Source organism: Epinephelus lanceolatus, chromosome 21, assembly GCF_041903045.1.
Source record: "Epinephelus lanceolatus isolate andai-2023 chromosome 21, ASM4190304v1, whole genome shotgun sequence".
Lineage (NCBI taxonomy): Eukaryota > Metazoa > Chordata > Actinopteri > Perciformes > Serranidae > Epinephelus > Epinephelus lanceolatus.
Window position 1 is genome coordinate 17634845 of NC_135754.1, and position 26606 is coordinate 17661450.

The 26606-nt window shown below is 41.5% G+C and overlaps 1 protein-coding gene across 3 annotated transcripts; it reads left to right on the top strand.

The window, feature by feature from the left end:
- The first annotated feature begins 1422 nt into the window (after positions 1 to 1422).
- LOC117247367 (alpha-1,6-mannosylglycoprotein 6-beta-N-acetylglucosaminyltransferase B-like) lies at positions 1423 to 25933 on the top strand. Of its 3 annotated transcripts, XM_078163465.1 has the most exons (19): positions 1426 to 1487; positions 2760 to 2800; positions 3239 to 3294; positions 6282 to 6397; positions 11034 to 11163; positions 11258 to 11406; positions 13343 to 13407; positions 15354 to 15527; positions 15633 to 15800; positions 15940 to 16109; positions 16286 to 16417; positions 17168 to 17301; positions 19024 to 19166; positions 20222 to 20377; positions 20609 to 20755; positions 20851 to 20967; positions 21076 to 21150; positions 21309 to 21469; positions 21559 to 25933. In XM_078163465.1, the coding sequence occupies exons 3-19, from the start codon at positions 3269 to 3271 to the stop codon at positions 21755 to 21757; spliced, it is 2262 nt and encodes a 753-aa protein (XP_078019591.1). In that variant the 5' UTR covers positions 1426 to 1487; positions 2760 to 2800; positions 3239 to 3268; the 3' UTR covers positions 21758 to 25933. The 3 variants fall into 3 exon arrangements, with proteins under 3 accessions (XP_078019590.1, XP_078019591.1, XP_033467783.2); XM_078163464.1 differs by lacking the exon at positions 2760 to 2800 and having other exon boundaries at positions 1423 to 1487; XM_033611892.2 differs by lacking the exon at positions 1426 to 1487 and having other exon boundaries at positions 1949 to 2800.
- Positions 25934 to 26606: the final 673 nt, after the last annotated feature.

The window sequence follows — 26606 nt, forward strand, 5'->3', positions numbered from 1 at the left end:
CTTTTCTGCGTCTCACAAAGACACGGCGGTTGGAACCAAAGATCTCAAATTTGGCCTCATCAGACCAAAGCACAGATTTCCACTGGTCTAATGTCCATTCCTTGTGTTTCTTGGCCCAAACAAATCTCTTCTGCTTGTTGCCTCTCCTTAGCAGTGGTTTCCTAGCAGCTATTTGACCATGAAGGCCTGATTGGCGCAGTCTCCTCTTAACAGTTGTTCTAGAGATGGGTCTGCTGCTAGAACTCTGTGTGGCATTCATCTGGTCTCTGATCTGAGCTGCTGTTAACTTGCGATTTCTGAGGCTGGTGACTCGGATGAACTTATCCTCAGAAGCAGAGGTGACTCTTGGTCTTCCTTTCCTGGGTCGGTCCTCATGTGTGCCAGTTTCGTTGTAGCACTTGATGGTTTTTGCGACTCCACTTGGGGACACATTTAAAGTTTTTGCAATTTTCCGGACTGACTGACCTTCATTTCTTAAAGTAATGATGGCCACTCGTTTCTCTTTAGTTAGCTGATTGGTTCTTGCCATAATATGAATTTTAACAGTTGTCCAATAGGGCTGTCGGCTGTGTATTAACCTGACTTCTGCACAACACAACTGATGGTCCCAACCCCATTGATAAAGCAAGAAATTCCACTAATTAACCCTGATAAGGCACACCTGTGAGGTGGAAACCATTTCAGGTGACTACCTCTTGAAGCTCATCGAGAGAATGCCAAGAGTGTGCAAAGCAGTAATCAGAGCAAAGGGTGGCTATTTTGAAGAAACTAGAATATAAAACATGTTTTCAGTTATTTCACCTTTTTTTGGTAAGTACATAACTCCACATGTGTTTATTCATAGTTTTGATGCCTTCAGTGAGAATCTACAATGTAAATAGTCATGAAAATAAAGAAAACGCATTGAATGAGAAGGTGTGTCCAAACTTTTGGCCTGTACTGTAATTCTAAATTCAACAGTATCAGTAATAATCAACACCTACATTTGGGCTGAAACATTACTTTCATGCCTTAAAAATCAGAGTTAAAGCTGAACTACGGAGAAAGTGGCGTTGTTACAACCATAGCCTACCTGGTCTCCCCTAAATAAGCAAAAAATGAGCAAAAATAGGATGGAGGTGGCCTATGTAAGAGTAATTTATCAGTTTATTAACTCAAAGGTCCCTCTCCATAAACAGCATGAGCAGATTCACCTCAGCTGACATGGCTGGTGCTGTCAGTCGATCAGTGTTCAGTGTTCTGGCTACTTACTTGCTGAGGGGACGTAGGTACGGCATCTGGGCCCTTAAGTAGACTGCTAATTGCATTCATGGCCTATTTTGTAAAAGGCTGATAGGCTCCGTGTTTGTAGCATCACTGTACTGTATGTCAGCTGATACAGGTAACATATGTGTTCTATCCATAGACATATTATGAGACAACGGGTCCCTGGGTACAGATATGCAAAAGGCCCACCACTTCTCCTACACAGGAGCAAGACACACAGGGTTTGTGATGGTTTCGCATCTTTTTGTTGTCATTATGTGGTTTTGTGTGTCTTTGTGCGCAGTTTGTCTCTCTTTGATGTAAATTTGTGTCTCCTTGTGGTTGTTTTGTATCTCTGTAGTCATTTTGTGTCATGTTGCAGTTCCCTTGCATCTCTTTGTGGTCTGTTTGTGTGTGTTTGTGATCACTTAGACCCCCTTCCTGGTCAGTGCATGTTAATTTGGGTGACATTTTGCAAGTAAAGGCGAGGAGGGCCCTGACGCTTTTGGGCTCCTGTGCCTCTGCCTGGTAGGCCTGTTCAGTAATCCATTCATGGTCCTATCTATCTCTATCCAATTGGGATGTTCCTAATGACTTAAGCAGTGTGGAAACTTTTGGCTTGTCCTCCTGATTACAGATACATGCTTATTCTCATTATCATCCCTTCCAGGCTAGGTCTGCCAGTACACCTTGGCACTATGGCACCCTCCTCAGGTACCTGGGAGACTGTGATTTGAGTCATGATCAACCTGTGTGGCTTTTCACACTTGTTTCCAATCTTAGTGCCTTTCACCAAAAGTACAAGTTTCATAGTTGTGCATGATGTATAAAAACAGTATTGCGACTAAAATAAAAACCGCTGAGGCTCAGAGACACAAACTTCTCTTTAAAAATGTGAGATGGTTTCTCTCTCATACAAATCCATGGTCCATTCTAGCACTTACAGCTTGAAACCTCCAAAGAAATAACTGCATTAATTCATGTGTGACGGAATTATTTGACGACTGTGTTACAACACAGTAAGTCAGAATTGCAATTTAACTTTGATTGTTATCTATAAAGTTTCCACTGAGCATTTTCCTGGATCTATTATGATGTTTACTATTGTGACTGTCATTAAATTTGTACTGTCTTTTGTCTGTATTGTGCCATTCAGTGCCAAAGGTTTGCACCATTTGAGCTATTTAAATGAGCTCCCTGCTTGAGTATCAATTCAAAACCGAGGCTTAGGTCTAGCCAGCGGGACTGAAAGAAACTGTGTCACCCAATAGCGTGGGCTCCATTGTATCCGTGAAAGGCCTAAGCAGCACTCTGGGTATTGTTTTCTTTAAAGGGGAGTCAGGTTACCTTGACAACCGCAGGATGCCTACCCATAGGCCCTGGGACAGAGAAAAGACACGGCCAGAGAAGGAGGGAAAGAAAGCGAAAAGAAACAAAAAAGGAGGCGAGATAGGCTACTTCCCAGTCCAAACTTTATTTTCTTTTTTTTTTAAGTTTATGTGTTTTGAAAACAGGCCCGATGGTTGCCAGTGGGTTGAGACGGAGACCGGAGGAGGTGAGGATGTGTGTGTGTGTTTGTGTGTGTGGTTGTGCATGTGCAGGTTTGTCTTTTACGCTGAGCCGCTGACATCTCTGTATCTGTCTCACATTGTCACACAGCAGCAGTTTGGTTTTGTTTAGGTTCAGTATTTCTGTCAGTGTAATGAACATGTTCAACACACTCGCAGAGAGACCACAGGCTTAAACGGCTTTCATGACCAGTCATGCTGGCAACAGCATTACTTTGATAATCTATTTATGCTTGCAGACGTTATTGGTTCAATTCATGTGGAAAGTGTGACCGTTCATTTGCAATATAAAGAAACCACAATGGACATTTAAAGCTTTATCCAGAATATGAGTGGAAATAGTGTATGAATTATGTTTTTCTCTGCCCAAGTCATGTCTATACATTTATTACTTACTGGGATTTGCAATGTGCTTGTTTTGACAGTGAGATACAGCATCCTGTAAACAGCAGGCCATGCATGTTGCACTGCGGCCACGCAGGTAAGCCTCATCATCATTAGATCAGTGGCTAATCAGTGGACAGGAAGTAGTAAAGCTGTACAGTAGCAACAGTCCATAATTACATTTTGCTTTACTTACTTAGCTCATTCATTCTCATTTTGACAGCTGATGTCTGAGGTCCACCTCACAGTGACTAATGTGTAACTGATTATATTCATAATCACATCTTCCCTTTACATGGAGCTGGATATCCCCAGCATGTGACATCAACAACAGTAGCTATCAGGCCATCACAAAGTAACCTGTTTTCACATGATTTACAGCTCTGCTACTTTTCCATACCGTATAACCCCTAATTCAAAGACATGTGATGTCGGGATGAGTGCTTTGACAACTTTGATGAAACACAGATTGATAGAATGAAATGGAAATAATTTGTTTGGATCAAAATCTGGAGCTTTATAGGCAGTGGGAGAGCCTTGAAACTGTTTGTGCTTGGCTACGCTGTATTTCTTTGGGTAAGGGTTTGTGGGTTTACTGGCCTGATGAAAGTGAGACCAAAGTGACTGCTCAATCTGCCCCAGTTATACTGACGCTGGGAGCCCATGTGAGCAGTGAGCAGACACATGCTATAATCGATTCACGATTCAGATATTTGTTTTGACACACCAGGGTCCTCACGTGAAGTCATGGAACAGTTTAGTTCTTCACATTCTCTGTGTATTTGACGAAAGACAAAGTCAGGCTGTACGTTTTTATTGCGTCAAATCCGCTCTTAAAATCAAATATATGAAGTTAAAAGGGGATTTAACTGGCTGGTTATGACACAAATTGTTAAAAGGTGGTATTTTATGTCATGTTCCATATATGGCCAATATACTTACAAAGAAAATACACCGATGACATATCTGGAGATGTTACTGTACCTTATAGCCTACCTCTGTGTCTGTGCTTATTAAAAAATATCATGTACAAAACTGGGCATGTGCAAAGATTGTAGCTCAACTTGTTTGAGAAATTTGATTTTGTTTTTTGTTTTTTACCGCTAAAACTAGCACTAGTAAACCTAGTTAGTAAGCTAACAGGGAAGTCTAACCTTAGCTAACAATAACAGATAAATGCTTGAAATTGTTAGCTCAAAGTGATAATATCTTGACACCAATAGCTTGAATTAATGCATAATTACTAAAAATGGTTGGCTTAAAGTATAAATGCTTGAAACTGTTAGCTCCAAGTCATGGATAAATGCTTGAAATGGTTTAAAGCTTAAAGTTAGGGATCATTTCTTCACACGGCTAGCTTAAATCAATGGATAAATCCTAAAAATTGTTATCTCAAAGTACCCTAATGAATAAATGCTTGAAGTGGTTACTAGCACATGAAATTACTAGCTAAAAGTAATGGATAAATGCTTGAAATTGTTAAAGTAATATATGCTTGAAATTGTTAGCGCCAACTAGGCTAAATGATATGTCCTTGAAATTGTTAGCATAAAGCTAATTCTTGATGCTGTAAGCTTAAATTAATGCATAAATCCTAAAAAGTATAATCCTAAAGTAATGAATAAAGAAGGTATCTTAAAGAAGGTATAACACTGTTAGCTTAAAGTAAGGGATAATTACTTTAAATTAATGGACAAACACTTAAAATTCTTAGCTAAAAGTAGTCCAATGGATGAATGCTTGAAATTGTCACTTTAAAGTAATTTAAGGTATAAGTGCTCGAAATTGTTAGCTAGCCTACAAGTGGGTACATGTCATTGGTCCGACATCCCATTAGTCCGATGGTCGGCGGTGCTGAACAGCTCCCGGCGGGCGTATTTCTACCTTGATGGTGCGCCGCGACCAGCTGGGTCAGCTGGGAAAGGCTTGAGGCGAAGCAGGCTCACAGCTTATGTGTTTGTCAGTTTCTTTTTCATTTTAACCCACACCATGATCTTTTCCTAACCCTAACCAAGTGTTTTTTGTGCTTAAACCTAACCAGACCTTGCAGTTCCCCCTACAAGTAACGTTAACTGATATCTTTGAAATTGTTAGCATAAAGTACTGATACGTTCTTGACACTGTTAGCTTAAATTAATGCATACATCCTAAAAATTGTTTTCATAAAGTAATGGATAAGTGCTTGAAATGGTCATTTTAAAGTAGGTATAAATGCTTGACATTGTTAGCTTAAAGTAATGGATAATTGCTTGAAATTGTTAGCTTCAAGTAAGGGATTATTTCTTCACACAGCTAGCTTAAATTAGGCCTAATGGATAAATCCTAAAAATGTTATCTCAAAGTAGCCTAATGAATGAATGAATGCTTGAAGTGGTTAGCTTAAACTAGGTAGGCCTATATGCTTGAAACTGTTAAGGTAATGGATGATTGCTAGAAAATTAGCTAGCTAAACGCAATGGGTAAATGCTAGAAATTGTTAGCTCCAAGTGATCCAAGTGTCCTTGAAATTGTAAGCATAAAGTAATGATAAATTATTGACACTATTAGCTTAAATTAATGCATATACCCTAAAAATAGTTAAAATAATGAGTAGTGGTTGAAATGATTATCTTAAAGTAATGGATTTCAATCAATGGATGGTGAAATTGTCAGTTTAAAGTAAAGGATAATTTCTTGACACTGTTAGCTTAAAGTAAGGGATCATTTCTTGACACCGTTAGCTTAAATATGTGGATAAATCCTAAAAGTTATTATCTTAAAGTAACCTAATGAATTGCTTACAGTGGTTATTTTAAAGTTGGTATATGCATCAAACTGTTAAAATAATGGATAAACTCTTAAAACTTAGTTTCTGCCAGTCCAAGCAAGATGAATGAATAAACTTAATCAAAACCGACCTTAACGCTGACACAGTTCAGTTACATGAAAAAAAAATCGATTCTGTTATGAAATCTGCATATAAACAGTGTTCAATGACATCCAGTTTGAAATAATCACAAAGGTGGTGTCATGCGATTCTTGAGTTGGATGTTCTCTCTTTGCTGTAGCATTTCAAAAGGTTTCTCTGTGTATTGTGCCCTCTAGTTGTTGCCTGGTGCTCTGTCTGTGCCTGTCTTTATCCACCCTGCTGCTACAGAGCCTCTGGGTGCCGATTGAGATGACCAGGGATGAACCTGCTGGCAGGTCACCTGAGGAACAAGGTAACATATACACACACAGCTTAGTTTAGAAGTGGACAGTTAAAAAACAGAAGCCTTAACCTTTTTAATAGTAAAACATGAAACATCCATGTGTTCCTAGACAAACATGGTGTTTGAGCAGCACTGATTATGAATAACGTATAATAAGCACATCATAAAATTATAATCTCATTCAGATGTGATGTCTTCACACCAAGAGCTTATTGTGGAAATAGAGCAGCATTACTCCAGGGGATAGGACCTGACCTGACTGTCTTCCCAGTGTTAGATGAAGCTTTGTACACAATTCGCGGTGGGTCCTCCCATGTTTCTGACAGTTGTGGGTTTGCGGCCAAGATACCCGTGCTCAACTCAATCGTCTGCCTAAACTGTTTCCCTAAAGAAGGGTATTTAAGGGGGCAGGAGACAAAGTTGTTTGGGCAAAAGCTTTTTTCCTGGTTTACAAGGAAGAGACAAATGTTGTCAACATTCTCCTCCAGAGTGTGTGTCTGTTTCTGTAAAATCAGCGTTCTTTCTTTTGCACCCAAGGAATAAATTAGCATATTCTGGTGCCGTGTCTACCCCAGGCTCAGCAAGCTCCACTCTGTGTTTTAAATGGTTTGCTACTTAATGTTCAATTTGTTGTTTTTGTTAGGGATCTTAATTTAACCATTTTGTTTGTATCATTCTGATATTGGTTTAATTTTCAATCAGATCAATTTAGATAAAAAATATAATCTCATACAGATGCTGCACAGTTAGTCAATGTAACCATCTCATGAGGGTTAAAAAACAGACGCACAGATTTAATTCAAGGCATACCAAGACCACATTGTTTTGTGAAAAATTCTGATAAGATCAATCCGATTCAAAATGTAATCACATACGAGGACTTTTTATCTAAACATCCTGATTCGTTTCTTCTCAAATTCAAGGAAATTTATCTTTAGCAGAGAGTAAAAATCACTGGTGCATCTCAGCCAGCCACAGGCCCAAAACTGGTCTGTGCTTTGAGAGACCCACCACGAGTTGTGTACAAAGAGCCAACCAGCCATGGTCAACGGTTGTGTTGGAAAATATGCCACATAGGGGAAGCTGTTGGTCAGCGTGCACAATTAGTCCAGCTCAAATTTAGAGGCTTAGCTTCGATCAGCCACTTTGAAAAATTATCCGTCTGACCAAGTCAGTTGATGTCGTATCCAAACTTAAATTCAACCCTGGCTGCGGCAGACAGGAAGTTTGTATGAGTGGGTTGCTTTTATTTTTTTTGAAACACATTGTTGTTCTTTAAAAGCACATAATAAAGAGCTTTGTACTGCTCATTTTCTGTCTCTCCAAATTTGACACAAACGTTCACTTGGACTCAAGGATGAACTGGTTAGATTTTTGTGGTCATAGCTCAAAGGTTAAGGTCAGGGTGATCTTGCCTTGTCTCGTTCTTGAGAACATGATACCTTAAGAATACCTCGAGGAAATTTCTTTGAATTTGGCACAAACTTTCACTTGGACTCAACGATGAACCAATGAGATTTAGGTAATCAAAGGTCAAGGTCACTGTGACCTTGCATCCATTTCACTCTCATGAACGCAATATCTCAGCAAGACCTCAATAGAGTTCTCTCCAATTCGGTACAAACATCCACTTGGACTCAAGAATTAACTGACTGACTGAATTTGGTGGCCAAAGGTCAAAGCTCAAGGTCACTGTGACCTCACAAAACATGTTTTTGGCCATAACTCAAGAGTTAGTACGCTAATTATGACAAAACTTAACACAAATGTCTAATAGGATAAAATGATGAAGTGATGATGTTTTATATCCAAAAGGTCAAAGATCAACTTCACTGTGACATCATAATGTTCTGCAAAAACACTTTTCTGACCATTACTCAATGTTATATCAGGAACAGAAGGGGAGACATTTGGTCAGACACTGAATCTTGGTGCCCACCTTGAAACTGTGCTGACTGTGTAGATCTTCTGTGCTGCCAGGGGAAAGATGTGTGTAAAGCATTCATGTTTTCACAGACATGGATGTAAACTGTAAGTGAGGTATTTGCGGAGAGTTATGACCGCAAAGCAGTAACAGTTTTACTTGTCATATGACAAGTAAGTAAGGGTTGCACACATGTACCCACACACATTATTGTATTAGCTGCACAAACACACCTTTATAAGTGTTTAAACTGTTTTGTCACACTTATATGTCATAGTAGTTATGTCATACAACTGGCATTAAGATGTTACAGGATCACACCTCTTCTCTCCCATTCATCTGTCATTGCATCTGCCCAAAGGGCCCCTGGGCATGTGAGTAGTGATATTCTGACAGTCAGCTGAACAAATACAGGTGAAATGACATCACCAGTCTGGTGGATTTTACATTTAATCAGAGGTCAAAGCTCTGTCCCCAAGGAGATCCTTACTCTGACCTCAGATCAACCCTAACTCCACCAGCATCCCCCCACCTCACCAAGTAGAAAAAACACAACGTAACTTGTCTTTCCCAACAACTGTTTCCAACCATCCTGAGGCCCCCACTATAACACTTAATATTATTCATACAGTGCCAACACATGCTTCATAGAAATATTTCAATCAAGACAGCTTTGATCTGCCATCTCAAATGGCTCATTTAAGCTCCTCCGGCAGGCTTTTAAAACACAAAGTCGATGTTTTTACGGTTATAGCAGTGGTTCTCAAACTTTTTCTGCCATGCCCCTCTTCAGAAGCCCTGGTTATCCATGCCTCACCTGCAGTGACTCTACGCCCCCGCAAGGAGGCATGCCCCACAGTTTATGAACCACTGAGTTATGGCAAGTTGGTAACTCGAATGCATGGCAACTAGCTATGTAGCTAACAGAGAGCTTAACTGTGAACACTGCTACTTCAGGTCAGTCAAACACTTTACACTGGTCGACCTTTCAGAACAAAAACAAGAGGTACTGTAGTTTGTTAAAAACATTAATAACATATAGACACTGTAACCCACATTTTATGGCCTTAAATGTAAAATGCTTGTTTTTTGGTGTGGGTGTCTTGTAAATGTTGGAATCCTTCTTTGAAGACACTTTATAACTGGTTAAGGCTCTGGTTTCCAAACTGGGGGTCAGGACTCCCTCTGGGTCTCCAAGGTAAACCTTAGGTGTTAAAATGTGATTAAAGAAATATGAACTAAAAAATACATATTTCTATCACACAAGATTATGTTTCATTCTTTTAAAATTTAGTCAGGACCACTTTAGTAAAAGAAAACTTTATTTCCATTTGCAGTATTATATTTGGTGGTATCATTCTGTTCTGGGGCCTCTCTGCCTTTCCTAGGCCTATCCAGAAAGCCTAAGGTGGAGAGAGCACACCTCTCTGCCCTTCCATATGCCTAGATGAAAAGCCTAAGGTGGCGAGAGCACACCTCCCCTCCACATGCCTTCGTGGAAAGCTTAAGGCAGAGAGATCACACATCTGTGCCCTTCCATACGCCTGTGTGGAAAGCCTTAAGGTAGAGAGAGCACACCAATCTGCCCTTTCATGCGCATACGTGGAGAGCCCTAAGGCAGAGAGAGCAAACCTCCCTGCCCTTCAATGTGGCTACATGAAAAGCCTATGGCAGGGAGAGCAGCAGCAAAGGCCCCCCGGGAACAGAACAGAGCAGCATCAATGACAAACAGAAATGACACTGATAAGTCAGACACAGCATGAAAAGGAGGAGCTGGGGTGAAGGCGGGTTGCAGCGCGGCTTGCAGAGGAAGCAGCAACAGTAGGCAGGCCAGAGCAGTTTAAATAGGGTAATTGGTTGGGTAGAAAGGAATCATGTGATCTATCAGCTGGCTCCCTTCCATCAACCAGCTGCTCCATGAGTTGATTGGGCTGTTTGAGATCAACTGATGTAGCTGGGATGTAAGCTGAGCTTGACATTGTGTCCTGCCTGAACTAACACTATGCTCAATTTGTTGTTTTTTCCCTTCTAAAATATTGGACATTTTCATCTCTTTAGGCCTTTAAAAACTAGGAAAAACCAAACTGCTGACTCCTAATTTCTGCATCAAGCTCATTCCCTGTGAGAAGAGGTTGCAAAGAGATGTTGCATTATTTTAAGAGGTCACAAGCCAAAAAGGTTGGGAAGCACTGGGTTAATGAATGCACAGCACATGTATGTAAATATGCTGTTTGTGAATAACTTGAGGTCAGCAATTTGAGCTTAACACTACATTCAACAATGAAGGTGTCTGAGGAAACATTCACAAAACATATACATACAGTATGCCTGTATATATATGAGTGTATGTGCCAGTTTGTGTGTGTGTGAGCCGTCCTTGAAACCACAAAGCTCTAGTTACAATCAGAAATATTATGTTATCAGAAAGTATAACATCTTTATCTGTCATAAAAAAAGTCCTTCAGGAAAAATCACCTTTGTAAAAATGACCAGTTACCCTCTACATGGAACATGGAAAATACACTTAGCCCTAACTGCTGCTTTGTTTGCAGTAGATCAGGTTAAGAAAATAGCATTACATAACCCTGCTGTTTCATGATACACAGAACAAGATTTCCCATGACATAACACACAGTATTACTACTTAAACATTGTGATAGGGGGTAGCATATGATACTGTACATACACGACATGCCATGTTGTATTTACTTTATGTCACAGGTCAGCGTGGTCCTGGCTTTCGCAGGCTGGCTCTCCGCTTGGAGGCTTTGAACACTCAGGTGCAGAGGCTGAGCAGAGAGAGAGATGTAACTCAGCTGACCAAAGATGATCTCAGTCTGTTACTACAGAGGTATTCAACAACATCTCTCGTCTTAACATACAAACAGAATATAGCTTATTGTATTTGTTCATACAGTATGGATACATATGCGCTTGTTGTCCAGCTTTAGACAGGACCAGCAAGGCTTAGCCCGTTTGGTGGAGAAGGAGTTGAAGAGAGTGTCTCAGAGGCTTGACCAGCTCAGCCGTCATCAACACCATCACCATCAGTCTCACACACCGTCTCCACATGATCACCTCAGATTACACACAGGTAAAGCTCAGCCCAGACCTTCATGTTTGTGACCACCCCCAGTGTGGGATTGATAAAGTCTTGTCTCGTCTTGTCTTAACTTATCTTAAATCATCTTATCTGTCTCTTAATAAACACATACCTTTTGTTTTTACTTTCTTGATAATAATAATATACATTTTTAAAGATTTTAGAGTTGTTTCGAAGTGTTTGTAAATCTGAAAAGTCTGAATTTATGACATGATATCATCTAAACTGCACACATCGTATGCACAATGCTCTATGACATTTTTGCTCAAAGTGTGGCCCGCGACATTTGAGGCTTTGCTTCTGTTGGGGGGTCCGGTGGATCCTCTCCTGGCACTTTTTTTTTTGATAAACAAGCTCTGTGTTGATGCTTTTTATGCTCTTTGGGACCTTCTTTATAATCAAAGTACAAAAAAAATCCCAGTGTTGGTCAGTTTATTTTTACTGTGAGTTAGAAAATTGTCGGCGGGCCACCCGGCACCCTAGTATCACTGATCTATGGGGTCTAAATTAGCCTGGCTGAGACCCCACACTCCGATTTAGACTGAAAAGACAGGTGTATTGGGCTATCACATACAAATCTTGCCTAGTCTTGCTGTAATTTTACGATGCACTTTGCTTAAAGCAGCCCATTGTCCAAGCTAAAACAGAGATTTTAGGGTTTGTTCCAGTTATAACATGCTCTAACATTCTGGCTACACCAAATAAATACACTCTCCCCTCCCTGCATGTTGCCAGCTTCAATAATTGCAAGCTTCTCTGTGGTTTACTGCAGTGGTAGCGTGATACTCCGAGCCAAATGCACGGTTCATAGCCTCAATAGAGGTTAACCACACAGTGAAATTAACAAGCTGTGATAATGGAGGGTGTGAATGGGGGGGGTTAAAGGGCAGTGGGTGCAGGTGGTTATGGGGGATGAAGTCCTTGAATAGAAGTTTAACAAGTCCCACAGAGCCAGTGTCGATCAACTGGTTGTGGGGAGCGGAAAAAAAGTTTACATTTACGCTACGACCCTCCTGAGAGGTGTCAGGTGAGAGTCGGGTTACGCACCCTGGTTGGCACGCGAGGGGCTGTGTGTGTGTGTGTGTGTGTATGTGTATGTGTGTGTGTGGGCAGTGGGGATGAGTGGCTGCCTCCTTTCTTGAAAAAGGGAATTCATAAAGCACAGGCCACACAGACACCATACCGTGCGTATGCAATGGTACACACTTGTCGACATGCACAATTATGCAGTATGTACGCACATGCCACCCGCATGCACACAAACACACACTTCCCCATCACCAGCCTGTTCGCCCCTTACCCTTCTCCTCTCACATTACCTCACACTCATAAAATACCACTGAATTACCCAGGAGTCCTTTCACCAACTTGTCTACTCATACTCATGTTTTTGCAGAGGGAGCACTTTTTTCTTTTTTGCCGTGCTCCTATAGCGTATCACTGTTTTTAGGCTTTCACACTTCTGGTTTTCTTATCTTTTTTTCCCTCTCTTTTCCTTTTTACTGTGTTGTTTTACATAGTTAAGGACTGTGTATTTTGGCCGGGGCGAGCATTGTAAAAGGGTATGTTTGGTAGGAGGCAGGTGGGTCAGGTGTGTGTGAGTGTGTGTGTTCATTCCAGTTGATTGACATTGGCTGGAGATGGTGGGGGGGCTTACGGGAAAGGGCCTCTGAGAACACACTGCCTCTACTCTAATGCCTCTTACACGCATGGCAGCACTATACATCGTGCTGATGGCTGCTATTCATTGTGAACATTTCAGCGGAGAGGTTGTATATCAAAGTTATTATCCACTGTTCTTCATTACCCACGTTGAGTCGACTCCACAATGTGCTTTTTGTTACTAAAGCCAGGATTTGGGAATAATGATGCATTCAAAATGGCCACATAAAGAAAAACTGTGTGACAGCTAATATCTTACCCACAGGGCCCAATGAGAGGTGTGAGGTGCCAATGGACCCTGCATATCCGGTGTGTGCGGAGAAAGTGGAGGTGAGAAAGTGGAAATATATGGTAGCATGAAATTAATGGCTCTGTGTGTGCACTGTTTTAGGTGTATCGAAGTGCTTAACTCAACTTAAAGGGACAGTCCACCCCCAATTAAAAAATACACATTTTTCCTCTTACCTGTAGAGCTGCTAATCAGTCTAGATTGTTTTAGTGTGAGTTGCTGAGTGTTGGAGATATCGGCTGAAGAGACGTCTGCCTTCTTTTCAGTATAATGGAACTAGATGGCACTCAGCTTGTGGTGTTCAAAATGCCCCCCAAAAATTGGAAAACTCAACAGCAATGTCTCTTTCTGGAAATCATAACGGGTTTCTCAAGATCAGTGGTTCCCAACTCGTTCAACCCCGGAGGTCCAGTTTTCTCCTTGGTCATTAGTTCAAGGTCCACACAGTTTAATATATTCAGTGTCATATTTGTATTTGGCCATGTTGTCCAGCTAGTTTGCTGCCTCTGTCAAAGAGCTGTCCGTTAGTCACTCACTCTACAGCAGGAAACAGCACTTCATAGCCAAAGCTCTGTGTCGGAAAATCACTGTACTTCAAAATAAAGTGTGTTTTTACAAACTTGACACAATGGCGAGTCACTTGCAGTCCATTAAGAGTGGACCACAACCCACCAGTTTGGCATCACTGGGAGTTTGTTGTGACCTTAGCCCTTTTTAAATAGGAATTGTGCAAATTTGCAGGAAAGCCCAATCAGTCTTTGTTCAGCATTGGCAGTATAAAAACAAAATCAGGGAATGAAGCAAAATGCCGCCTGCCTACTTTTGTTTATACAGAATGCAACTTTTTCGGGGCAATGTTGGGCGTGAGCAAATAACAAAACGTGTAGCTCAGCGTGTGACATAAACAATGACGCGGCTGGTCAGTCCTTCTGCGATTCCCTCATAAGTTGACGGTTAATGGCCTCTTTGTTTGCGAGGGCAAGGAGGGCAAGCAACTCCTTGTCTCCCCAGTGGCTCATCTTTACAGTGTCTGTCAGGTTTGTGTTTCCCTCTTGCTACTAGCTGCTCATTCCTGCTATCAGCCATTTCCTGTTAGTCCACCTCCAGTGGGTCGCACGTGAGGCATCGTCAACAACTCCTCCCACAAGTCATCAACAGCCCCTCCCATGGCGGAAGGGTGTTGTTCTTTTTAAACCAAAAAGGTTCTGCCAATATGTTTACCCCTTTGCGCTGGAAATTGGGCACCTTGGATCAACTCACCAATCCAGCTGCGTGTCTCAATGCTCGCAACATTCGCTGGCAGTGTAAAAGGGGCTATTGTTTTCTTTCTACCGCACTACACCCACCAACTGTACCACTGCACTGTTCTTTCACAATCCACCCTACTGAAGGAAAGAGGATTTCAAGTTACTTAGCTAGTTAGTTAGCTGGTTATAGTTCTGCCGGGGAAGACAACATTAATGTTTACATCTTGTGCTGGTATGACCTTGAGCATGAGTAGATGCACAGTTCCTGTACATTGTTTCTGTACATAGGTGTAGTTTAAAAGAAAATAGTTCCTGCATGAAACTGCTCACAACAAGGTCTGTGGATTATCCTGAGTAACCTGTTCATGATTTCTGGAAAAAGACATTGCTGTTGAGTTTTTCAAATGTATTTTTTGGTGCTTTGAGCACCACAAGCCGAGTGCCATCTAGTTTCATTAAGTTTGAGAGAAATCAGACATCTCTACGGCCGATATCTGCAACAATCAGCAACTAACACCAAAAAAATCTAGGTTTATTAATAGCACTACAGGTAAGATAGCAAAGCTATGTGTTTTTGATTTGGGGTGAACTGTCCCTTTAATGTTGTTTGTATGTAGTTCCCAGTATATGAGCTGGATATGGAAAAAACATTTTAAAATCATGGCTATTACAGTATAGCATGATATCACTAAAAATGCACCTTGTTATTTTGGCTGATTTAACACCCGTCTCTCTGGCAGTTCCTGCGGGCCCATTGGCAGTCAGACCCCTGTTATGCCTTTTATGGAGTGGATGGTACGACATGCTCCATACTGACATACCTTAGCCAAATAGAGGACTTTTGTCCCTCTCGTCTAGGAAGAAACCACTCTGCACTGCCATGGCACCAGAAACCTCCCTCTCATACACAGAAGGTACAAATACTGTATCACTACGATCACTATACTGTAGAATGATTAAGCTCATGATCTACTCCACTAAAACACTACTATTATTTCTGTTTCACGCCATACATACAGGCTGAGATACATACAACTCTGAGCCCACTGTATGAGGTCATCAGCAACAGCAGTGGTCCCGCTGTAAACTTCATCCGATCCAGAGTGGAAAGGATGTCTGAACGGTGGATACAAGCTGCTCTGAGGATGAGGCAGAGCAGCAACAGGACAGTCTCTACCCAAATGAGGGTATAACAACGAGATATTACCCCAACATATGTTTAGAGGTTATCAAAAACACCCCTGTGTGATTATGATGTTTATGTAAAGGGTTTTTAGTATCCATTAAAGTTGGATTTGGATTTTATAACGCACCCACCTCCTCTAGGTGCTGCTGTATCCCGGGGCCCTGGCTGGGAGTGTTGGCCAGCATTTTGAAGCCCTGGTGGAGAGAGGGGGTCCTCTAGGGGAGCTGGTCCAGTGGGCCGACCTCAGCGCCTGTCTCACAATCCTGGGCCACAACTTAACCTTCAGCACCTCACAGCAACAACTCCACAGGTTGGCACCACTGTCATCTACCGTTACTTTCATTATGACACAAAATGTTTATTGGCAAAGTACTGATTACACATATGAACAAAGGTATTTGTAGGTGTCTAGTCTTGGATTACACTGATATGACGATTGATGTTGAATGATGCTGGTGTGATGTGTGTTTATTGTGATTGGTCCAGCCTGGTAGGTGCTGCGCCAGGGCGAGGCAGTTGTCCAATCCAGAGGCCCCTGACCTTTGACCTCATCTACACTGACTACCATGGCCTTGCTCACCTTCAAGGCACCATGGGACTGGCTTTCCTGCATTACCAGTACGACCACAATTTGTTTTTTAATGAACCGGCACTCCTATATTTTCTATGATATTTTACATTTACACAGTTTTTAATCTCTGTAAACAGGAGTATTCATATAAATGCAGAATCTGTTGGTAACAGTATACGATTTAGTGTCAGAAGTGTTTTAGTTTGCATTTGTAGTCCAGGTGACATCGACCAGTTACAAAAGAGGTGGAATGCATCAGCCAAAATGCAATCTCGGAACACATCGGCTATCATTTGATGCGGAGTTAGCTTTTTTCTAATTTATCGGCATTCATATGCGGATATCTGCCTTTATGAGTCAAAATCATTTCTGGACCTGTCCCAAGTTGCTAATTGAACCATAAATAATGCGCAGAAGAGGAGGTCTTCGCCCAGATATCCGCTGGCTTCACTGGATCTCCTAAAATATTGGTCACAGAGGCTACGTTGGCGTCAGTTTATAGCCAGTGGGTTGCAAGATTGCACAGTTATATGCATTTTGCAATGAGCTACAAGTGCATTTAATGGTCCTTTGGATCAACGCCTTTCGTGTAATGGTAGATAAAAGATGTATAAACCCTGACCTCTATTTAATGATTATCATAAATGAAAAAGCCACATTCTTTTAAGCCCTTAAATAAGAGTCATGTGATAGAGGCAGCATTACACACCATAAGTTGTTAATATATTAATAGAAAACGACTGTGTGTTAATGTAAGATACATTTTCTGATCAGCTATTTTCAAAAATTCATTCCAGGTGTCACTTCAGAATCCTGGATTCCTTTGGCACCGAACCAGCCTTTAACTTGGGGAGTTATGCGCATAGTCATGGATATAAAACGCTGTGGGGCAGCTGGGGTCTGCAACCTCTGCAGTATATGACCATGTTCCGTAAGTCTGTGTATGTATTCGTGTGTGTGCGTATGTGTGGACGTGTATGTTGTGGGGACATAAATCTGTTTACACAGTCACATTGTGGGGACTTCTCTTCCTTTCGGGGACACGTCCCCACAATGTAAATCTTTTAAGTTTAGACTGAAGACTTGGGTTACAGTTAGGGAGAGATGGATGGAAACACAACTCTGTGTTTGTGTGTGTGTGTGTGTGTGTGTGTGTGTGTGTGTGTACACACGTCTGTAATCATGCAAACATGTGACTCAACTGTGGCACTGTCTGATGGCAACTCAGTACAGTACATTGATTCAAAATAACAGTACCTATTTCTCAACACACATTTCCAGACATATTTATATCTTGCTGCCGCAGCACTGATCCTTCACATGCACCCCTCTAAGCGTCTTCACAGTGAGAGGATTAATAGCTGAGGTTAAATAAACTCAGTGCCCAGACTGAGCTTTCATTCCAACACCTCTCCCTGTCATCTTCCCCGCCCTGCCGGGAGATGGAGACAAGCTGGACGCCCCGGGCCGAGAGCCGCCTCAGCCTCTAACACTGTTTATTTGTCTTGCTGAGGGGGAGACAGGGATGGATGTTAGCTGACGGTGGGGAAGGTGCAGAAAGAAAGAGACAAAGACACAGGAAGTAGAAAGAAGCCTGAGAAAAGAGCAGGCGGGTCTTTATGCTTCTGTTTTGAAATGGGGAAGAGGAGGACAGTTGACTAAAGGACACTGAACAGACAAGTAATGAAGCAGAAGTGTATACAGGCACTGAAACACTGAAACCAAGAAACTTCATGCATCACAGCTTCCCGTCACACCCCCACATGTTGCATGATTTTGATCGTATCAGTCTGCTGTTGCATATCTCTGCTAATCTGATAAGTGAGCCTATACAGGTGTAAGAGACAAGCAAGGACAAATGAAGCTGAAAAGGAGCCAGGAGGAAATTAAGTGCTGCTGCTGTATGGGTGAATGAGGGGAGATTTGGCTCAAGTCTTTTAAACATGTATCTTGAATGACACACACACACTGACAAATGTTGTAGAAGTCAATGTGATGCTTGCACACAAGTCCACACAATCACACACACACACACACACACACACACACGTACACCTTTGCTGGCACATTCCTATTAAAGTAAATACTCATCTCTCACACCTTCTTTAGTGTGTCGGAGGGCAGCAGGGTGGCAGCTGCCTATCCAAACAGCCAGACGTTCTCATTTCCTTTAACAGCTGATTTATACTGCTCAGCATGTTTTTCCTCTCTCACAGAATTTTAATCTCGACTGTTAAAGGTCCACTGTGTAGGATTTAGGGGCATGTATTGGCAGAAATGGTGTATAATATTCATGACTATGCTTTCATTAGTTTATAATTACCTTAAAATAAGAATCATGTGCCGTTTAAATCTACATACAGAATGGATTCTCTCCCATGGAGTCCACCATGTTGTTTCTATGGTAGCTCATAATAGAAAAAACTAAACACTGGCTCTAGATAGGGCCATTTGCATTTTTTTTGTCTTTTTTGCCACTGTTTCCCTGCACGCTTGGCACATGGGACAAGTTTCAGTTCTGCAACCTCACCACTAGATGCCACTACATCCCACACACTGGACCTTTAACTACAATATTCCTGGCCTGTGCTGTCACTAATGCCTGTCCAAAAGTAACCTCAATTTTAACTGCTCTGTGATCTGCTGTCTCTAGCCCATACCCCTGATAACTCCTTCCTGGGCTTTGTGAGTGAGGAGGCAGTGAGCGAGGAGGTAAGGGAGGATGAGCTGGAGCCGGACACCTTCAGGAAAGACAGGATAGCGGTTGTCTACGGCAAACAGGACTACATGTGGCAGGTATAATGACCAAAAGAGTATAGTGTAGAAAGTTAGCAAGAAAGACAGCTTAGTGTTTTTGTATATTCTTGTCTTAAAGGGATAGTTTGGATTTTTTTGAAGTGGGGTCATATGAGATACTTACCCATGGTCAGTGTATTACCTATAGTAAATGGCGGCCTGCAATGCCATCAGACTGGAGAAGCAGACAGGCATACCACCACGGAAGCTAAGCAATGTACTGCTTTGGATGGGGGCAGCAGCAAAACCATCTTAGCCATCTTAGTCATCTTATAAAAGCCCCACTTAAAAAAAACTAACAGTTTGAATGAGCGTTATAGCTATTTTCACAGCTTTACCTTGCCGTCAATCAGCCCTGTCTGTTGGGGAACTAAAACCGTCATTTCCATCTTTCCATCAAAGTCCACCAGACTCCTTTGACAAAAAGTGATTTTACCTCACAGAACACAAAGAGCTGCTATACTCTAAAAAATGATTCATGAAGTTAGTAGATAATGCTTAAAATACAGAAGTTATTTAGTATAACAGATGACGTTTGTCACATTAAAGTGTTATAGTCAGTTGACAACGTATTTTCAAGAGGTTAACATTTTTGAGTTGGATGGAATTGAAATAGATAAATTAGAATATCATAAATTAAATAATTTGACCACTAAACATAAATATTAAGTTGGTTCAACTTAATTAAGCTTTTTGAAATCAAAGCTAAATATGTTGGTTGTACCAAACTAATTGAGTTTGGTAAATTATAAAAGACTTGTAGGATTTACTCAATAATGGAATTGGCACTACTTAAAAAGATGCATGCAAACTGTTACCTTATTTTTTTCCAAGTTAAACCAATGTATTCTTTTTTAGAGTGTAGTCTGTGTTAATGTATGACTTTGGTGTTTTAAAGGGCTAGATCAGATCCACTGAAGTGCTGACTGCCATCTATTGTATGTAATACACTGACTATGGATCAGTTCCTTATACATCTCCACTTGAAAAAATCCGAACCTTCCTTTACGGTACTCTGAGTCCTGTGTGTTTCTGCATGTTTGTGTAACTATCAGGGTAAATCTGAGTATGTTGAGGTGATCAGTGAAGAGCTGGAGACCCACGCTACAGTCTACCAGCCTCCAGGTCACACCTCCAATCTGCCCAGCTTCGTCAGAAACCACGGCCTGCTGACTCAGGAACGCTTCCTACGACTTCTCCGCAGAGCCAAGGTCAGATAACAGTCAGCGAATCTGAATCTTTAGAGTGCATCTAGTTTGTCTCAAGTACATTTGTAGATTTATTGAGAATTTGTGGCATGATAATGTCGGACTGAATTGAAGCCCAGTATGGATTCCTGTCCTAATATGCTTTTCCTGCTTGTCCTGCCTTGTTTTTAGGTTATGAAAAATCCTCATTAGGATGCAAAATAATGCGTCTTCCTTCTGATGGTTCTCTCTCAGGTGTTTTTAGGTCTTGGGTTCCCCTACGAGGGTCCAGCTCCCATTGAAGCAATAGCCCTGGGCTGTGTCTTCCTTCAGCCACAATTTGACCCCCCACACTCGTCAGACAACAATGATTTCTACAAAGGCAAGCCCACCACAAGAAAGGTAGGTCAAACTGAAAAAAATTACACATTGAATTGAGCATAAATATTGTACACTGATTTGAAGACATAACGACAGTAAATAACTTTGGATGACAGATCTCCTCCCAGCACCCTTATGCTGAAAAATTCATCGGCAAACCCCACGTGTGGACTGTAGATGTGACCAACAAGACTGAAGTACGGGAGGTGGTCAGAGCCATTCAACGCACAGAGGTGGTGACCAGAGAACAAGCAATCATACTGTACATAGACACAAACCTTGTAATCTATTGAATTTAAATAAAAGCAGCTCTGAATAAAAGTGCATGTGTGTTTTTGTAGGTGAAGCCTTTCACTCCCCGAGAGTTCACCTGCGAAGGAATGCTGGAGAGGGTTCACACATATATTGCTCACCAGGTACAAAGTTGAAGCAATGTAGACCTGTTGCAGTATTTCTGGTGCTTCTTCTACTAAATTAGTCTAGTTGAATTTGAAGAGTGAGTTTTTATTCCTTGGATAATGGAGAAATAATTCAGTTGTTGTTTGGTTTCTTTCTTTCTTTTAAATCCCTCCAGAATTTTTGCAGTAAATCCATCCCTACTTGGCCCCCAGAAAGCACTCTAAGGGTGCACTTGGGTCCCCTGGGGCAGTCATGCGTAAGCGTGTGTCGACGGTCCTCCCTTGTGTGTGAGCCTGCTTTGTTTCACCACCTGAACAGTCCTGCTGCGTTTATCAGGTGAAAAATCAACGGGCACAAGCATGCCATTTGTGCTGTGTGCAGCTGAAAGTAAATACGCTTTCATTTCCCTTGTTTTTTTTTTGCAGACTCAAGATCGGCTGCTCCAGCATGGAACAGGAAGTCAACCATCTGTTTCCTTCCTACAGCCCGTGGGGCAGACGCTGCGGCCTTCAGCGGGAGCCTCTGCTGTTCAGTTGTGCCGGCTCTGACCCCTCTCACCGGAGACTGTGTCCCTGCAGAGCTCACGTACCTGGACAGGTGGCACTGTGCCCTGACTGCCTCTGAATGACACTGTGAAAGAACTCAGGAAATAGCAGGAGGAGAAGAGGAAAAATGTGATATGATGAAGGCAGCACCAAAGAGCTATCTGCATACTGTATACATAGGTAAAGATTTGATCTCGACCAAAGAGAGACGGCTGTCCTGCCAATGCTTTTGAAAGCTTTGTTTGTAGATCTCACACCAATGGTGAAAAATAGAGTATCTGCACTCTATTTTATTATCATGTGCACATTGAAATGAGTTGAAAACCAACTGTCAGTGCCCCAGTAACTGAGTGAAGGAGTCATCTCAATCAGCATCCCTGCCATTTAGTTTTTCACAACAATTTTAGTTAATTTATCACAAACACATGAAGGTGTTCGTTCCTATGGGAATGGACCTTAGTGGTCGCTGATTGATAAGTGAATATAAGAGAAGTCGTGCCAAATAGGTAAAGTTAGTTTATATGAAAAGTCAGAATATGACAGGGTGCATCCACTTGTGGATTTATCTTTGTTGGTATTTTTTCGTGACAGTCATTACTCAGGAACCAAAACTGAATGAGTACTTCACCCCTGAAGGACCATTTGTATGTCAGTTACTCACCTCGTATTAAGCTGTATTCATGAACAGTGAACGAAGAATCCAAAAACGTAAAGAAAAATTCTTAATTAACTGAAAGTTTTAGGGGTCCACATTTGACATCTGCAAAATGGCACCAACCATCCATTTACAAACTCTCAGAATGTGTGCAGTTTAATCCAAGTCCAGGGATGGCTGTGGCTCAGAGGTAGAGTGGGTTGTCCACTAATTGGAAGATCAGCGATTCGATCCCTGACTCCTCCAGTCTGCATGTCGAAGTATCTTTGGGCAAGATACTGAACCCCAGTTGCTCCTTATAGCTGTTCTATCAGTGTGTGAGTGCCTGTGTGACTGTGTCTGAATGGGTGAATGTGACATGTAGTGTAAAGAGGGCTTTGATTGGTCGGAAGACTAGAAAAGCTATACAGGTACAGTCCATTTACCATGTATTATTTACCCAGTCATATGTTCAGTACTTCTCAAACACGGATTTGTAAACAGATTGATACTGTATTGTTACTGCTGTTGTTAAACACAAACTCCTGTGACTTCAATTTGTCAGGAAATTTTCAGCTTTTTTGGATTCTTCGTTCACCATGGAGACATGCGAGAAACAAAAAGTTTTCTTACCGAATCCAACGTAACACTGGATGAGTAATTGATATACAAATAGTCATTTGGGTGGTGAAGTATTCCTTTAAAATGTTGAAGGATGATGAATTCAAGGCCTGGTCATGCTGCAGAATAAAATCCCTCTTGTTTTTGTAGCTTTTCCTTGATCCCTTAAGCAAACAGTCTAAATGAAGGCAAGATGCACTTTAGGGAAAAAGTGTTAATGTGTATTTAACTTAATCTAAGTGAGAAGTGGCACTTATGACTCTAAAGCCATTTAATTCTCTTCTCTGGTTCCAGATCATACTCCGTACAGGGCACTTCAATATTATGCTAAATAAGTATCCAATCATTCATTTGCTTACAGTAATGTATCACGCCGGTCAGCGTTGCATGGGATTACCGCTCATGTAACCCCTCGATGCATTACTGGCTGCAAATATTAGCCCGGGTCTCGGAGGAGAGCGGGTGACAGCCTAAGTGATGAGGCTCATTATCTGAGTGAATCATGGATAACCTCTGGATGCCTTTGGGAGGTCACAGTCATATGACCATGATTATACTGTCATATAAGCCATTGGTTCCCAACCGTCTTTGACTAAGGAAACCCCCTCAGCTCTGTTTTAATCCATGCCCCCCGCCAGTATAGGCAGAACCTCATTGTTTGTCTTTCAAACACATATTTTGCGTCATTTAGAGCGGGAAAGAAGTCACTGAAGGCAGGATTAATTATGTTTTCTTGAGTTATTTTACTAGAAATTATGATTTTGATCATAACAGATGACTCACTTTGCCCTGAGTTCTTGCGTTTGCTCCAATATTATTCCTTGACTGCCTCATGACCTATGGATACTTAAAGCCTCCCCAAGGGTGTTTTGCACCCCAGGTTGATATGAGCAAACATGGAAACTTTACATACAGTAAGTGAAGTGATTTGGCTACATGACGCATGCATAGAGACGTTTAAAGCCTGAATGTCTCCATTTCAGAAGCCTCAAATGGTCACACAGACTTATCCCATCATCTTGAAAGAAACAAATGATAACAAGTAAAGGCCAGACTACAGCGTTGTAAGTGATGGGGTGCTGGATTAACATGACGCAGCTGTTACCAAAGATGGCTCCAACAATGGCAACAAGCTGCTATTTTGAACCGGGTCAATGTGAGGTTTTTCTTGGAAACGACGCACTCGTGAATGTTAATTGGCAGAGCAAGAGACCTTTTCCGCCCCGATACACTTTATGTGACCAGAACATATTGTCACTCAGGGATCAGACCGCTCAGGGCTGCGACGACAGGACCGCTCGACAATGTGATTGACCAGTAAATGCCTGTGAAACGGTCCATGAAAACAACACTTGTGATGACTTTGGTGGACTCTGGTGAATTCTTTGGACCTGTCAGATGTGACTTTTGCTTAATTAGCTGAGCGGTCCAAAGATGATGGAAATGAACTTGTGTTCATGTCAGAAGGCTGTTTGGATTAAAGGAAAATAAAATTTGCTTTTGACTCACAGGGACGCCTCTGAAACTAATTTTTGGAAAGTGATGTGTCATTTCTGGATGAGTCATGTTAATTCATATCACTTACATGGGGTATGACGTATAAAAGCTGTCACTCACCTCCCAGGGGGCTGATAGAGGGTTCAAACTAAGGGTTCAAAAACAGCGGCGAGTAGATATGGAGCAAATGTGTAAATGTGAACAAAGGTTTTAGTGTTCCACGCGGCTGCCTACTGGAACAGTACAAAACTGACAAAGTCCTTATGTTTGACACAAACCCATATGATGTTGATATCCAGTGTGATATGCTTTGAGAAGACAGTGATATGTATCATCTAGCTAATTGTTGTCATCTGGGTAATTGTGGTTATGCTGCAAATCAGTTTTATGCTTAAATAATTTGATTACAGTGGGGGTTTCTTGTGAGATCAGAATCTATGTGAATGAAGATAGATAGACAGATAGATAGATAGATAGATAGATAGATCTGTGTACTTTGGCACAGTGGTGCTTTCAGCTAAATGCTAACACTAGCATGGCAACATGCTAACAACAGGACCATTTCGACAGCCCAAAATTCGGACCATCAGTCTGAAAAAAAAAAAGTCCCAGTGGACTGAAAGCCCATTTCTCTGACAGCCCATTATCAGAAAAAAACAAACGGCCATTGCTCTGAAGTCCTGTTTCTCCAAAAATACACACTCCCTGCAGTTAGCTTCAGTTTCCTAGCAGCGTTTGAGCCAACGTTCCCAGTTTTTACCCACTCTTCGCATTTCCTAATAGCATTGTAGCAACTGAACTAAGGTGTTTTTCTGCAACGTGTCCCTGCATTTCCAGTGTCTTTTGTGCCACCAAATGTGAACTATTAAGCCAAAACATAATTTTTTTTTTAACTAATGGGGCTTTGGAATTTTGGGCAGTCGGAAAAATTGGCAGTCCCCTTCACACAGCAATGCTAAAATGCTAATGTTTAGCTGGTATATTGTTTGCCTTGTTCATTCCTGTAATTTAGCATATTAGCATCCTACCTGCATCCTGCTAGCTAGCACTAAATGCAAACACTTGATCCCAAGAGGGATATGAACGCCTGTACAACCATCCAATGGTTGACATATTTCAGTTTGGACCAAAGCGATGGACCAACGGACAGGCTGACATTGCCATCCATAAAGCCATACCACTAGCATGGTTAAATATACTGGACTCTGTACTCATATGCCACCTCTGCCCGTTGAAATAACGATTAGACGGTTAGAAAATAAGAGATGATTGATGGAGGAGAATAAAAAAATCAAAACCCTTGAGAAACCAAGAGAGGAAACATGAACCTGTGTCAGGGTCAGCCAGACATCATGGAACGTTCACGCTCCAGTAGAGGTTCAATAATGTTTGTCTGAGTGCTTTTTAATTTTACATGAGAGACAGGAACTTTTTTGGCCACATAGGGACTCGTTCTCCTTGCTCCTATACCTTTTAACTGTGGAATGTGGTGGCAAATCAAACTTCACTGCCAAGAAAAATGAGAGATCGTGTAGAAGAAAGCAATACGGGAGAGTTTTAAATACATTCAAACCTTTAACCTGTGATGTGTCTGTCTCTTTATTTGAAAGATAGTTTCATTCTGAGAACACCTTGTGCTAAAGAGAAGTGAGATAACACTGTTTTTTCAGACTTCAATGTTATTTTACATGCATGACTAATTTATTTAAGAGTTGGGGATGACAAAGCACAAAAGTAGTTTACATTTAGTCCAAAATGATTGCACTGTATCAGGATCAACTTCAAGTACAGACATAACTCAATCGTGTCTTTTTCTTCCTGAGAGTTACTGGAAAATGTTGTAACCACTCAGATTTGTAGTTATTGCTGTATTATATTTTCATGACTGTTTACTATCAATCACACTGTTTACACTGAGTCATCAAGCGTTTCCCAATGTGCTTCTTGTCTCCAATCAAACACCACTTCAGACTGATTGAATCCCCCTTCTTTTTCTCATTTTATTTGGTCTCCTGCCTGCTTTTTCTTTACTTTAACACTTCTTTTCAGATTTCGTTTCCCTTTTCTTACTGCATCTTTAGCCATGCTATATTCCCATGTCATCATCTATAGCCCTTTTTACACAGAGATCCCACGATAGGGCAGTGACAAAGGCCCCTCATTGCACCAAACAATG